General features: G+C 39.9%; 1 protein-coding gene across 4 annotated transcripts in view; it reads right to left on the bottom strand.

Annotated features, from left to right (window-relative positions):
* nbas.L (NBAS subunit of NRZ tethering complex L homeolog) overlaps nucleotides 1-14810 on the bottom strand; it is a 457628-nt gene that overhangs the window by 361636 nt on the left and 81182 nt on the right. For all 4 annotated transcript variants that reach the window (XM_041563562.1, XM_041563561.1, XM_041563560.1 and 1 more), the window contains exons 15-19: nucleotides 13255-13512; nucleotides 11844-11969; nucleotides 10092-10243; nucleotides 7605-7742; nucleotides 4538-4616 (exon numbers count right to left, since the gene is read on the bottom strand). In XM_041563562.1, the coding sequence (XP_041419496.1) occupies nucleotides 4538-4616; nucleotides 7605-7742; nucleotides 10092-10243; nucleotides 11844-11969; nucleotides 13255-13512 (753 nt within the window). The remainder of the gene's footprint in view (nucleotides 1-4537; nucleotides 4617-7604; nucleotides 7743-10091; nucleotides 10244-11843; nucleotides 11970-13254; nucleotides 13513-14810) is intronic.

Genomic DNA, 14810 nt, shown 5'->3' on the forward strand with positions numbered 1-14810 from the left:
CCATGAGGTGGGTGATATCGGGCTGATCCGATTGTGGGCCCTAGGGGACAATGATCGCATCATAATGAAGGGTAAACGGGTCAGATAACGGGAGCGCATCATCGAACAGATGAGGTTCACAATCCAACAGGATTTTTTGTCCTATTCGATGGACACCTGGCCAACTTTCAGACAGATAGTGATCGGGGAAGCCCGTCGGAGGGTCCCATACACAGGCCAATCAGCTGTCGACTCTGTCTGTCTGCAGCTTTTATCGGCCTGTGTATGGCCACTTTAAGACGACTACCTAATTTCTAGAATAAATGGAGGAAAATAATAATAATAATACAGAAAAAAGATATACAGTAGAACCCTGACTTTACAGTACAAACTGTATAAATTCTGGGAAATCGTAAAATGTGGGGATTGGGAAGCTGGGACCGTAAAAAAGCAGCATCAATTCCAGGAAACCATAACATCTGGTGACATAAAATCTGGGGTCTACTGTATACAGACCACATGAATAGCATTACTAAAGGGGTGCAGTGATGTGTCATTGTCAGTAAGTTCTGTTTGAGAAACACAAGAACTTGGAATTCTCATATGAAACAATCGGAGACGTTATTTTGCATGCCTCATGTATTGCCTTAAAGGGATTTGTAGCCTAGCGGTTTTATATAGCTGATTGATAATGATTTACAATATATACATCTGCTTTGATATATGAATCAAATCCTTGGTTTAGGTAAAAGCAGCAGATTTTTGGACGGCTATTGTCCAATGGTCAATGTACAATGTCTTTGTTACAGCAAATAGACATTAATCTATCCAGACAACTTATTTGAGTAACAAATAAGGCCTTGTACAAAGTTAATACTTTGACTAGTTAGAAATTTGTGTTTATGACAACAGTTTGCACAACACATTAGAGCAGTGATCCCCAACCAGTAGCTCGTGAGCAATATGTTGCTCTCCAACCCCTTGGATGTTGCTCCCAGTGGCCTCAAAGCAGGTGCTTATTTTTCAATTCCAGGCATGGAGGCAAGTTTTGGTTGTATAAAACCAGGTGTACTGGCAAACGTAGGTTGACAATCCACATAGGGGCTACCAAATGGGCAATCACAGCACTTATTTGGCACCCCAAGAACATTTTTCATGCTAGTGTTGCTCCCCAACTCCTTTTACTTCTGAATGTTGCTCACAGGTTCAAAAGGTTGGGGATAACTGCATTAGAGAAGCCTACTGAGAATAAGGGGAGTCCAGTGGCCTTGTATGTGCCTTTTGTTCAAGCCTATGATTACATGCCGACAGCGTGAAACGCGTAAGGCTATGCATTGATCTATTTTTCGCTCTACATAAAATTTTTCGTTTTTTTACATGCCTGTTTGTGGGATCTGTGAGTGTCTGCCATTCTTCTCCTTTGCCCTATGGTGCAGCATTATTTCTGGCAGCCCCATAGGGCTATTAATTCTGGGTAAACAGTCATAGCCATTGTTTATTGTTATATAGTAAACATAGGTATTGTTACCCATCAAATAGCACTAATACCAGGCAGACAATAGCCTCACAAGCCCAATTTATTTGATTAAGACTTGGCTGAAGAAGCATAATGTTCCTAAAACAATGGCTGAGTATTTGCTGTTTTTTAGAAACAAATTTGCCTATGTCAGCAGTTGGGGGTTGTGGGTTTAACAAAAAATTTGGGCATAAAAGCACAGCCTTTGCCTTGGGTCAGGAGCTTCGCCTCGGATCCATGAGTGGGTGCCAGGATTTGGACCATCGCTTGATTATCGGGAACCTGAGGGTGATGAACCAAAGGTTGTGGGGCTCCCCAATTGTGCTGATTTGATGCAGAACTGGCTATTCTTGTTATTACAATCATACAAAACTAAGTAAATGTTTTTTGATAAAGGTTCACCCCTTTATTACAGGGTTGTAATAAAATGAACTGAACATTTAGGGGCAGATTTATCAAGGGTCGAATCGAAAATTCTAATTTTTGAATTCGAATTTTCACGTTTTTTTATGACCAAAACTGTCAAATTCGACTAGGGAATTGTTAAAACTCGATTCAAGGTTTTTTTTTTAAATTCAAATTAAATTTTTTAGATTTATCATACACTGGATCTTTAAGAATTTGAATTCGACTATTCGCCACCTTAAACCTGCCGAATTCCTGTTTTAGCCTATGAAGGAGGTCCTGGGATCAATTTGGAGTTGTTTGCAGCCTTCCTGACATTCGATTCTAATTTGATTCAAGTTTGCGGGTCGATCCTATTCACCCTCGTTCCAAAAATTCTATTTTTTTTAATATATTGCAATTGGTCGAATTTCAGGGTTCATGGGAGTTTTAAATAACTCCCATGAACTCGAAATTCATCCCTTGATAAATCTGCCCCTTAGTATGATGTAGAGAGTGATATTCTGAGACAATTTGCAATTGGTTTTCATTTTTTTTTAATTTGTGGCTTTTGAGTTATTTAGCTTTATATTCAGCAGCTTTTCAGTTTGCATTTAAGCAAACTAGTTGCTAGGGGGCAAATTACCCTAGCAACCATGCATTGATTTCAATAAGAGACTGGAATATGAATAGGAGAGGCCTGACTAAAAAGAGGAGTAATAAAAGCAATAACAATAAATGTGTAGCCTTACAGAGCATTTGTTTTTAGATGGGGTCAGCTGGAAGGAGTCAGAAGAAAAAGGCAAATAATTATAAAACTATTAAAAAATAAATAATGAAGACCAATTTAAAAGTTGCTTAGAATTTGCTATTCTATAACTATAGTATATATACAATTGGGTCCATAAATATTTGGACAGACAACTTTTTTTTTCTAATTTTGGTTCTGTACATTATCACAATGAATTTAAATGAAACAACTCGGATGCAGTTGAACTGCAGACTTTCAGGTTTAATTCAGTGGGTTGAACAACAAGATTGCATAAAATTGTGAGGAACTAAAGCCTTTTTTTTAACACAATCGTTTCAGGGGCTCAAAAGTAATTGGACAAATGAAAAAACTGAAAATAAAATGCTCATCTCTAATACTTGGTTGAACTCATGGACATCACCAGATTCTGGGTTTCCTCCTGTTTAATGCTCTGCCAGGCCTTTACTGCAGCGGCTTTCAGTTGCTGTTTGTTTGTGGGCCTTTCTGTCCCAAGTTTAGTCTTCAACAAGTGAAATGCAGCTCAATTGGGTTCAGATCAGGTGACTGACTTGGCCATTCAAGAATATTCCACTTCTTTGCTTTAATAAACACCTGGGTTGCTTTGGCTCTATGTTTTGGCTCATTATGAAACGCCTCCCAATCAATTTGACTGCATTTAGCTGGATTTGAGCAGACAGTGTCTCTGAAGAGCTCACAATTCATTCTTGTGCTTCTGTCCTGTGTCACATGATGGATAAACACTAGTGTCCCAGTGCCACTGGCAGCCATGCACGCCCAAGCCATCACACTGCCTCCCAAATGTTTTATACATCATGTGCTATGCTTTGGATCATACGCTGTTCCACACCTTCTCCATACTTTTTTCTTGCCAACATTCTGGTTCAGGTTGATCTTGGTTTCATTTGTCCAAAGAATGTTTTTCCAGAACTGTGCTGGGGTTTTTTAGATTTTCTTTTAGCAAAGTCCAATCTAGTCTTTCTATTCTTGATGCTTATGAGTGGCTTGCACCTTGCAGTGCACCCTCTGTATTTACTTTCATGCAGTCTTCTCTTTATGGTAGACTTGGATATCGATACGCCAACCTCCTGGAGACTGTTGTTCACTTGTTTGGCTGTTGTGAAGGGGTTTCTCTTCACCAAGGAAATGATTCTGTGATCATCCACCACTGTTGTCTTCCGTGGACGTCCAGGTCTTTTTGCATGGCTGAGTTCACCAGTGATTTCTTTCTTTCTCAGGATGTACCAAACTGTAGATTTTGCAACTACTAATATTGTAGCGATTTATCGGATGGGTTTTTTCGATTTTTGAAGCTTAAGGATGGCTTGTTTCCCCTGCATGAACCTTTGAACCCCATATTGTCTGTTCACAGCTAAATCTTCCACATACAAGTCCCCCCCCCTCAAATCACCTCCAGGGCTTTTATCTGCTTCATTGATAATGACATAACAAAGGAACTGCCCACACCTGCCCATGAAATAACCTTTGAGTCAATGGTCCAATTACTTTTGAGCCCCTGAAATGAAGTGATCTTTTTGTTCAACCCACTGAATTAAAACTGAAAGTCTGCAGTTCAACTGCATCTGAGTTGTTTCATTTAAAATTCATTGTGGTGATGTACAGTACCAAAATTAGAATATTTATGGACCTAACTATATATATACTAAAAGTTAACTTAAAGGTAAACGCCCCTTTAAGAGCAAAAAAAAAAAAAAAAAAGAAACGTTAATCTTCACTCAAAGAATTATGGGATGCACAAATGACTCCTTTATGTTGCTGTGGCCAACTGGAATTCTTACATCAACACAATTTAGCTGCAAAACTCCAAGGCATCGAACAGACAACGTTGCAGGTTTGCAATTAAAGTGCCAGAAACGCACAACACTCACCTCGTAGGTTGACAGACGATCCAAATAGGTTAACAACTTGAGTCTGCAGCGGCATAATTCCTTTTGCTCCAGGGTTAAACTAGAATAAATGAGAGCAAATTCATATGTAACAATTGCTTTATAAATAGATCTGAGGTGACAGATGTGATGAAGTCTCTGTGTTAATCTATTCCGTTCATCTCAAGATGCCGAGGGAATGTTGTAAGTGGTGTTAATATTTGCATGAATGTTTTCTTTGCCGACCACCCCCACCAATGATGCATTAAAAGCCAACAAAACAAAAAAGCCATAGATGACATTAAAGGGGTTGTTCCCCTTTAAAGGAGAACTAAACCCTAAAAATTAATGTGGCTAAAAATGCCATATTTTATATACTGAACTTATTGCAACAGCCTAAAGTGTCAGCTTGTCAATAGCAGCAAAGATCCAGGACTTCAAACTTGTCACAGGGGGTCACCATCTTGGAAAGTGTCTGTGACACTCACATGCTCAGTGGGCTCTGAGCAGCTGTTGAGAAGCTAAGCTTAGGGGTCGTCACTAATTATCCAGCAGAAAATGAGCTTCCCCTGTAATATAAGCTGATGCTACAGGGCTGATTATTAAATTCTGATGCTAATTGCACTGGTTTCTGTGCTGCCATGTAGTAATTATCTGTATTAATTACTAATCAGCCTTATATTGTGACATTTCTATTCTATGTGTACTGTATATTGTGAGTGGGTCCCTAAGCTCAGTAAGTGACAGCAGCACAGAGCATGTGCAGTGAATCAGCAGAAAAGAAGATGGGGAGCTACTGGGGCATCTTTGGAGACACAGACAAAGGGCTGTGGTAGGCTTTAGTTCTCCTTTAAATGAACTTTTAGTATGACATAGACAATGATATTCTGAGACAATTTGAGTTTTCATGGTTTTGTGTTTTTTTCAGTTATTTAGCTTTTTCTTCAGCATTTCTCCAGTTTGGATTTTCAGCAGCTATTTGGTTGCTAGGTTCTCGTTTACATTAACAACTAGACAGTGGGTTGAATGAAAGGCTGGAATTTTAATAGGAGAGGGACTTAATATAACGACAAAAAAAACAGTGGCGGAACAAGCAGGTGTATGGCTCCCCCAGCAAAAAAATCTTCGTATAAGCATGGTGGCCATGGCCGACCACACACACGTACAGTGGTGTGAAAAACTATTTGCCCCCTTCCTGATTTCTTATTCTTTTGCATGTTTGTCACACAAAATGTTTCTGATCATCAAACACATTTAACTATTGGTCAAAGATAACACAAGTAAACACAAAATGCAGTTTTTAAATGAGGGTTTTTATTATTTAGGGAGAAAAGAAATCCAAACCTGTGTGAAAAAGTAATTGCCCCCTGAACCTAATAACTGGTTGGGCCACCCTTAGCAGCAATAACTGCAATCAAGCGTTTGCGATAACTTGCAACGAGTCTTTTACAGCGCTCTGGAGGAATTTTGGCCCACTCATCTTTGCAGAATTGTAATTCAGCTTTATTTGAGGGTTTTCTAGCATGAACTGCCTTTTTAAGGTCATGCCACAACATCTCAATAGGATTCAGGTCAGGACTTTGACTAGGCCACTCCAAAGTCTTCATTTTGTTTTTCTTTTGCCATTCAGAGGTGGATTTGCTGGTGTGTTTTGGGTCATTGTCCTGCTGCAGCACCCAAGATCGCTTCAGCTTGAGTTGACGAACAGATGGCCGGACATTCTCCTTCAGGATTTTTTGGTAGACAGTAGAATTCATGGTTCCATCTATCACAGCAAGTCTTCCAGGTCCTGAAGCAGCAAAACAACCCCAGACCATCACACTACCACCACCATATTTTACTGTTGGTATGATGTTCTTTTTCTGAAATGCTGTGTTACTTTTACGCCAGATGTAACGGGACGCGCACCTTCCAAAAAGTTAAACTTTTGTCTCGTCGGTCCACAAGGTATTTTCCCAAAAGTCTTGGCAATCATTGAGATGTTTTTTAGCAAAATTGAGACGAGCCTTAATGTTCTTTTTGCTTAAAAGTGGTTTGCGCCTTGGAAATCTGCCATGCAGGCCGTTTTTGCCCAGTCTCTTTCTTATGGTGGAGTCGTGAACACTGACCTTAATTGAGGCAAGTGAGGCCTGCAGTTCTTTAGATGTTGTCCTGGGCTCTTTTGTGGCCTCTCGGATGAGTTGTCTCTGCGCTCTTGGGGTCATTTTGGTCGGCCGGCCACTCCTGGGAAGGTTCACCACTGTTCCATGTTTTTGCCATTTGTGGATAATGGCTCTCACTGTGGTTCGCTGGAGTCCCAAAGCTTTAGAAATGGCTTTATAACCTTTGAAATTGAACTCAGGTGTGATAAACCACAGTTAAGTTATTTTTTTAACAAGGGGGGCAATCACTTTTTCACACAGGCCCATGTAGATTTGGAGTTTTTTTTCTCCCTTAATAACGTAAACCTTCATTTAAAAACTGCATTTTGTGTTCAATTATGTTATCTTTGACTAATAGTTAACGGTTTTTGATGAGCAGAAACGTTTAAGTGTAACAAACATGCAAAAGAATAAGAAATCAGGAAGGGGGCAAATAGTTTTTCACACCACTGTATGTTTAAAGAGAAAGCAGCTGGGGAGGGGGATTTTCATGCAATAGAAGAAGCCAACCCCAAAGTCCAGGCCTCCATTTTCCCCAGACCTTCTAATAACCCACACACTTGAAATAATCCATTAATTAGCAACATTTTAATTAGGGATGCACTGAATCCAGGATTCGGTTCGGGATTCAGCCTTTTTCAGCAGGATTCGGATTCAGCCAAATCCTTTTACCCGGCCAAAACTAATCCAAGTCCTAATTTGCATATGCAAATTAGGGGCTGGAGGGAAATTGCGTGACTTTTTGTCAAAAAACAAGGAAGTGAAAAATGTTTGCGCCTTTCCACCCATAATTTGCATATGCAAATTAGGATTCAGATCCGGTTCGGTACTTGGCAGAATCTTTCGCGAAGGATTCAGCCAAAATAGTGGATTCGGTGAAGCCCTAATTTAAATATAACATAACAGAATATAAAATACTATCCACTCACTTCTTAAAATTCACCAGCTGAAGCAGCTGCTCTCTCTTTTCCTTCTCCTTTTCTCTCCTGCTTTCTGCTTCTTCATCTGGTGACAAAAATTCTTCATAGGGGACATCGTCCAGGTCAACGTCTCCAGGCAAGATGAATCTATCGTAGAGAGAGAGCCGCTAGATAGTGCTGTACAGCAGACCCACAAATTGTCTTAACCTTGGGTCTCCAGATGTTTAATATAATCAAGGTAAAAGCATTTCAAGTTACTAATTGGGCATATCCACCCCACTACAATATGCACAATGCTTTGCACCCATCTCCTTTGTAAGACCATATACTTTTATAACAGCTAGGGATGCCCTGCAACAAAAATAATCATCTCTGAATCTTTTCATTAAAGGGGAACAAACACGAAAATGAAAATGTAATATATGCTTCCTCATACTGAAATAACTTTCTGAATACAAACAAACTTCTTTACTGTTTCTGAAATAATCAAGTTTATATTCACTATCCCTCTCTCAGCATCTGTTTCTCTTCATTCGCTATTCATGCAGTATTTGGGTGTCAGATATTCATTGCCAGTTAAATCCAATATATCGGGGGACTCCCTTTGCTAGCAGATGTATTAGAACTCACTCAAATAACGGATTCCAGTACAAACAACATCTAACAAAATAACTGCCTTTTGTACAAATTCTGCATGTAGAGAGACATGATTTCTGGTGATTTTAATAGAGTGAGCTGTAATACATCTTCTAAGCAAAATAAGCCCCCCTATAAGATATTTAGAAAGTTTCTTATTTCAGTATGAGCAAGCTTATATTACATTTTCATTTTCGCCATATTCCCCCTTAATGAACAATGGTGAAAATGAAAATATTATATAAGCTTCCTCATACAAGAATAAGAAACTTTCTAAATACAATCAATTAAAAAATTTGCATTGTTTCTGAAATAATCAAGTTGATCTTCACTATCCCTCTCTCAGCATCTGTTTCTCTTCATTCTCTCTTCATGCAGGAGTTGGGTGTCAGATATTCATTGACAGTTAGATCCAATATTGCTTAAATGGGGGACTCCCTTTCCTAGCAGATGTGCCTTTTGTACAAATTCTGCATGTAGAGAGACATGATTTCTAGTGATTTTAATAGAGTGAGCTCTAATACATCTTCTAGGCAAAAGGAGCCCCCCATATAAGATATATTGGATCATTCATTTGGCACCAACTCCTGAATGAAGTGAGAATGAGGAGAAACAGATACTGAGAGAGGAACAGTGAAGATAAACTTGATTATTTCATAAACAGTACAGCATTTTTTATTGATTGTATTTAGAAAGTTTCTTATTTCAGTGTGCTGAAGCTAATGTTAATTTTTTTATTTTTGCGACAATTCCCCTTTAAACAAATAAAAAGGGGTAACAAGGTTAACATTCCATAATCACAACAAAATTGTCATAGTAGAACAAGTTGTAATTGGGTGTCCCTTTAAAAGGGGGATTATATTGCAGCTGAAAGCATTACAGAGCAGTAACACTTTCAACTGAAGAGCAGTTGCATACAGTATATTATGCATCAAACCCTCACTTAAAGTGGTTATCAAAAAGCAACAGGGGAGCAAAGCTGCTGGAGGGACGATGTTGGGAAAGTGCCTACTGTAATGACAATCCATCACTTTGATTCAGAGACTTCTCTAGACTTGTATTATTACACATTTTAGGGAAGTCTACTAATTAACACAACCATCAGATACGTTACAGATAATTAGAATGGGTGAGACTGACGATAAGGAGGGGCCCGCCTTTTTTCCTTACTAAACTAAAACTCTTCTTCTTTACTCTGAAGACCGGACAATCTATTGGTCTTATTGGATGTATCCTGCTATTATGAATAGGACTAGATGGGTGTCTATCCATGCGTATTGCTGTTCTACAGAGGTTGAAGAAGAATTCCTTCGGAGGAAGGCAGTTCCTGCTTATATTTACCAATTTCTGCATTATACATGGGGCTATTTTATCGAATCCCTAACCTTATACAATAGGTATGACAGGGGAGGAGGGAGGGGGGAGGGGAGCAAACTGAGCATGCTCAAGGCCTACTCCTGGAGGTTTAAGTTGAAAACAGGAAGTCTGATACAGAAGCCCATGAGTACACAATAGAAGGAAAGAGATTTTTTTTTTTTTTTACAGAAGACTCAGAGCAGCATTACTTTGAGGGTTTACTGGTGTATTTATATAGACCTTTCTGATACAGCTTACTTCATTTTAACCTTTCCTTCTTCTTTAAGGGGTATTTCTGAAAAACACATTAGGTGTCCATTTCACAGCAGCCACCTGCTTTTTAAATTTACAAAAAGTTGAGGAGCTCCGCATGAATGTGGGCACACTGAATCCTCTGCAGTCCATCTGTGATACTTAGTGAAGGGAGCAGGAGTGAGTCAGAATTATTTCGCTGAACTACCGTATTACAAATAAAAATGAAAGTAAACTAAATCCTTGACAAACCTTCCGCCATCTTCTCCATTGCCAATGGCTGTCAGAGCCTCCAGGTCAGTGCCCTTTAAGCCAAACATTAGCAATTCCTTTGCAGCGTCTACATTTTCTGGAACCCTTTCTAAACATTCATGCAGTACCCAGGATCTCTTCTTAATTTTGCTCTGTAATTAAAAAAAAAAAAGTTAAAACATGCACCCATTTAACTGACAAAGGAGAATGAAAGTCGTTTCACACTTGGGGTTGCCAAATGTTAGGCACCCCAACGTGCAGAAAAATGCACCGGCCCGGGGTAATACCAGTGAGCACCACAGATCAATCCTCTTCTGGCTTCTTTTTTCTTTGCACGGCTGCGCATGCGCATTAGAGTGAAAACTTTAACTAAAAAGTCGGATTTTTCATTCTACTGCGCATGCGTCTGCCCCAGGAAATTTGAAGAATGAAGAAGCTGGAAGAGGGTCGCTCCGTGTTGCTCACTGGTATAACCCCGGGCAGGTGCAGTTTTCTGCTGATAGGAGCACCGGCTCGGGGTTTCAGGTAAGTAAATACATTCACTTTGGGGTGCATAACAATTGGCACCCCAAATGTGAAACGACTTTCCTTCACCTTTAAAGTCAACGGTGTCTACCCTGCTGCAGCATGACCTTTAATAAGTATTAACCATAGATGATTAGAGCATGCAATTTGATTGCTGTGGTTATTTGAAGACTAAAGCTCTCAACAGATATCCATGTACTATGTATCCAATCATTTGTGAGGCCACTCATATGCTCTCTGGTGGGCCTATGTACAGCCACAAGTTATGTGCAGGTCAACCAAACTTTGACTCCAACCCAGCCGGCACCTCCATTTATAGACCCTCGCCCGACCCACCAATCTATGATGTCATGAAAAGGGGTGGGTCAGGGCAGACGTGCACCTATAAAGGGAGGCTGCCTGAGCCGAAAGGGAAGAACAAATGAAGAGCTATTTTTTCTTTTGTGCGACTCAGAATTTGACCCGAACCTACGGGTAAGAACTAACCCTTCGGACAAACCCTCTGTTGTCGGGCTGATCACTAACAGTCACCTTAAATGGGAAGAAATATGGGGAAAGAAGTAAAAAGAAAAGACCTAATACTAATACAGGTATTGGACCTGTTATCCAGAATGCTCAGGACCTGGATTTCGGATAATGGATCTTTCTGTAATCTGAATCTTCAAACCTTGAGTCTACTAGACTTCCAATAAGGATTAATTATATCTTAGTTGGGATCAAGTACAAGCTACTGTTTTATTATTACACAGAAAGAGGAAATCATCCATCTATGGGAGACAGGCATTCCATAATTCAGAGCTTTCTGGCAGTAAATAAGGGAGTTCTCAGGGCTAAGAGGAATCTCTGAATGATAACCAGTTGTCTCTACAAGTTGTACAGGTATAGGATCCCTTATCCAGAAACCCAATATCCAGAAAGCTCCGAATTATGAGTCCCATAGACTCAATTTTATCCAAATAATCCAAATTTTTTAAAATGATTTCCTTTTTCTCTGTAATAATTAAACAGTAGCTTGTACTTGATCCCAACTAAAATATAATAAATCCTTATTGGAAGCAAAACCAGCCTATTGGGTTTATTTAATGTTTAAAATAATTTCTAGTAGACTTAAGGCATGAAGACCCAAATTACGGAAAGATCCGTTATCCGGAAAAACTCCAGGTCCAGAGCATTCTGGATAACAGGTCCCATACCTGTACTATGATTTTGCTTTCCATCTCCACTTACCAGATAATCTTGGATGGTGGCAATGTTAACGGCTGACTTCCTCCACTGCCGTTGATAGACAAGGTCAGTGTCAAGACCATATGATTGAGCTAATGACAAAGCCTCACCATATTCTTCATTATCAATCTACAAGACAGAAGGAAAGGACTAATTTGATTTACAAAGAAATCATCACAACTCAAATATTTGTGTCAGTGAAGACGTCTTTCATGGATAAAGCTTTCATGCTGATAGGAGGGCTCTCTGAAAAACATAGAATGGCTTATTCATATCTACTCTAAATAGTCAATAATTCAAGGTTACATGAGTGTTCACTATGACGACTACACCATTAGTAAGAGCTTAAAGGGGTGGTTCACCTTCAACCAGTTGTTTTCAGATAGATCACCAGAAATAACGACTTTTTCCAATGACTTTCTATTTTCTATGTGTGACCGTTTTTCTAATATTGCAGCCCTGGGAGGGGGGGGGTCGCCGACCCTGTAAACTGTTCAAAATTGGTACATTTAGTTGATACATTTCTTATCTTTGTCCCTGCTGAGCAGACTCTCTGGGTTTCATTACATAAATAATGGAAAGTAATTGGAAAAAGCTTTATTTCTGGGGAATAATCTAAAGACAACTGAATTGAAAAAAGTGTTTGGAAGGTGAACAGCCCTTTCCAATTCATATTCCAGTCTCTTATCCAAATCAATGCATGGTTGCTAGGGTAATTTGGACCCTAACAACCAGATTGTTGAAATGTAAAAATGGAGAGCTGCAGAATAAAAAGCTACATAACTCAAAAACAACAAATAATAAAAAATGAAAACCAATTGCAAATTGTCTCACAACATCACTCTCTACATCGTTCACCTTTGAGTTAACCATTAGTATGATGTAGAGAGTGATATTGTGAAACAATTTGCAATTGGTTTTAAATTTTTATTATTTGTGTTTTTTTGAATTATTCTGCAGCTTTCCAGTTTTAAATTTCAACAATCTGGTTGCTAGAGTCCAAATTACCATAGCAACCATGCATCGATTTGGATAAGAGACTGGAATATGAACAGGAGAGACCTAAATAGAAATGGTAATAAAAAGAAGCAATAACAATACTTTTGAAGTCTTACAGAGCATCTGTTTTTAGATGGGGGTCAATGAACCCCATTTGAAACCTGGAAAGAGTCAGAAGAAGAAGGCAAATAATTAAAAGACTATAGAAAATAAATAACGAAGACCAATTGAAAAATTGCTTAGAAATGGCCATTCTACAACATACTGAAAGTTAACTTAAAGATGAATCACCCCTTTAAGCATTCAACCCATGAGCTGGAGTTTTCTTGGATTCCACAGCCAAAGTGCAGCGGTTGGCATTATCCTCATCATTACAGTGTAAGAGCACAAACGAGCAAGGAGTTTCCTTACTCACCTTTCGCTGATAGAGCTCTTCTGGGGTTGTAGACCTTAAACTCACAAGTCGGTAGTTTTTGGTTATTGTGCGAGGACGTTTACGCTGAGGTGCAAACCTTTCCATTTCGGTCACAAAGTAAAGTCCTTGTTTTATGTATGCAAAGTATCGGGCTTTGGCGGACTTCTCTTCATCGCAATCAGAGTCGTCATCCCCATCCTCATCTTCGCCAGATCTGTTTTCTAGTCGATTCCTTTTTGGTGCCAGCTTTACCTCACACTGAAAATTGAATTCATATTCATAAACATACCTATTATTGGTCACTCACACTCCCTTCCCAGAGACTATTATCCACTGTTACTATAGACACAATCTCTCCCTACTATACCTGCTATCCCACAGCCACACTCCCTTCCCAGAGACTATTATCCCACTGTTACTATAGGCACCATCTCTCCCTACTATACCTGCTATCCCACAGTCACACTCCCTTCCCAGAGACTATTATCCCACTGTTACTATAGACACCATCTCTCCCTACTATACCTGCTATCCCACAGTCACACTCCCTTCCCAGAGACTATTATCCCACTGTTACTATAGGCACCATCTCTCCCTACTATACCTGCTATCCCACAGCCACACTCCCTTCCCAGAGACTATTATCCCACTGTTACTATAGGCACCATCTCTCCCTACTATACCTGCTATCCCACAGTCACACTCCCTTCCCAGAGACTATTATCCCACTGTTACTATAGGCACCATCTCTCCCTACTATACCTGCTATCCCACAGTCACACTCCCTTCCCAGAGACTATTATCCCACTGTTACTATAGGCACCATCTCTCCCTACTATACCTGCTATCCCACAGCCACACTCCCTTCCCAGAGACTATTATCCCACTGTTACTATAGGCACCATCTCTCCCTACTATACCTGCTATCCCACAGCCACACTCCCTTCCCAGAGACTATTATCCCACTGTTACTATAGGCACCATCTCTCCCTACTATACCTGCTATCCCACAGTCACACTCCCTTCCCAGAGACTATTATCCCACTGTTACTATAGGCACCATCTCTCCCTACTATACCTGCTATCCCACAGTCACACTCCCTTCCCAGAGACTATTATCCCACTGTTACTATAGACACCATCTCTCCCTACTATACCTGCTATCCCACAGTCACACTCCCTTCCCAGAGACTATTATCCCACTGTTACTATAGACACAATATCTCCCTACTATACCTGCTATCCCACAGTCACACTCCCTTCCCAGAGACTATTATCCCACTGTTACTATAGGCACCATCTCTCCCTACTATACCTGCTATCCCACAGTCACAGTCCCTTCCCAGAGACTATTATCCCACTGTTACTATAGGCACCATCTCTCCCTACTATACCTGCTATCCCACAGTCACAGTCCCTTCCCAGAGACTATTATCCACTGTTACTATAGACACAATATCTCCCTACTATACCTGCTATCCCACAGCCAAAATTATTTTCCCCATAGAGGAGAGTAGAATTCAGACAATTAAAACTACTGCATTAAAATAGAACTC

The sequence above is a fragment of the Xenopus laevis genome, chromosome 5L (genome assembly GCF_017654675.1).
Source record: "Xenopus laevis strain J_2021 chromosome 5L, Xenopus_laevis_v10.1, whole genome shotgun sequence".
NCBI lineage: Eukaryota > Metazoa > Chordata > Amphibia > Anura > Pipidae > Xenopus > Xenopus laevis.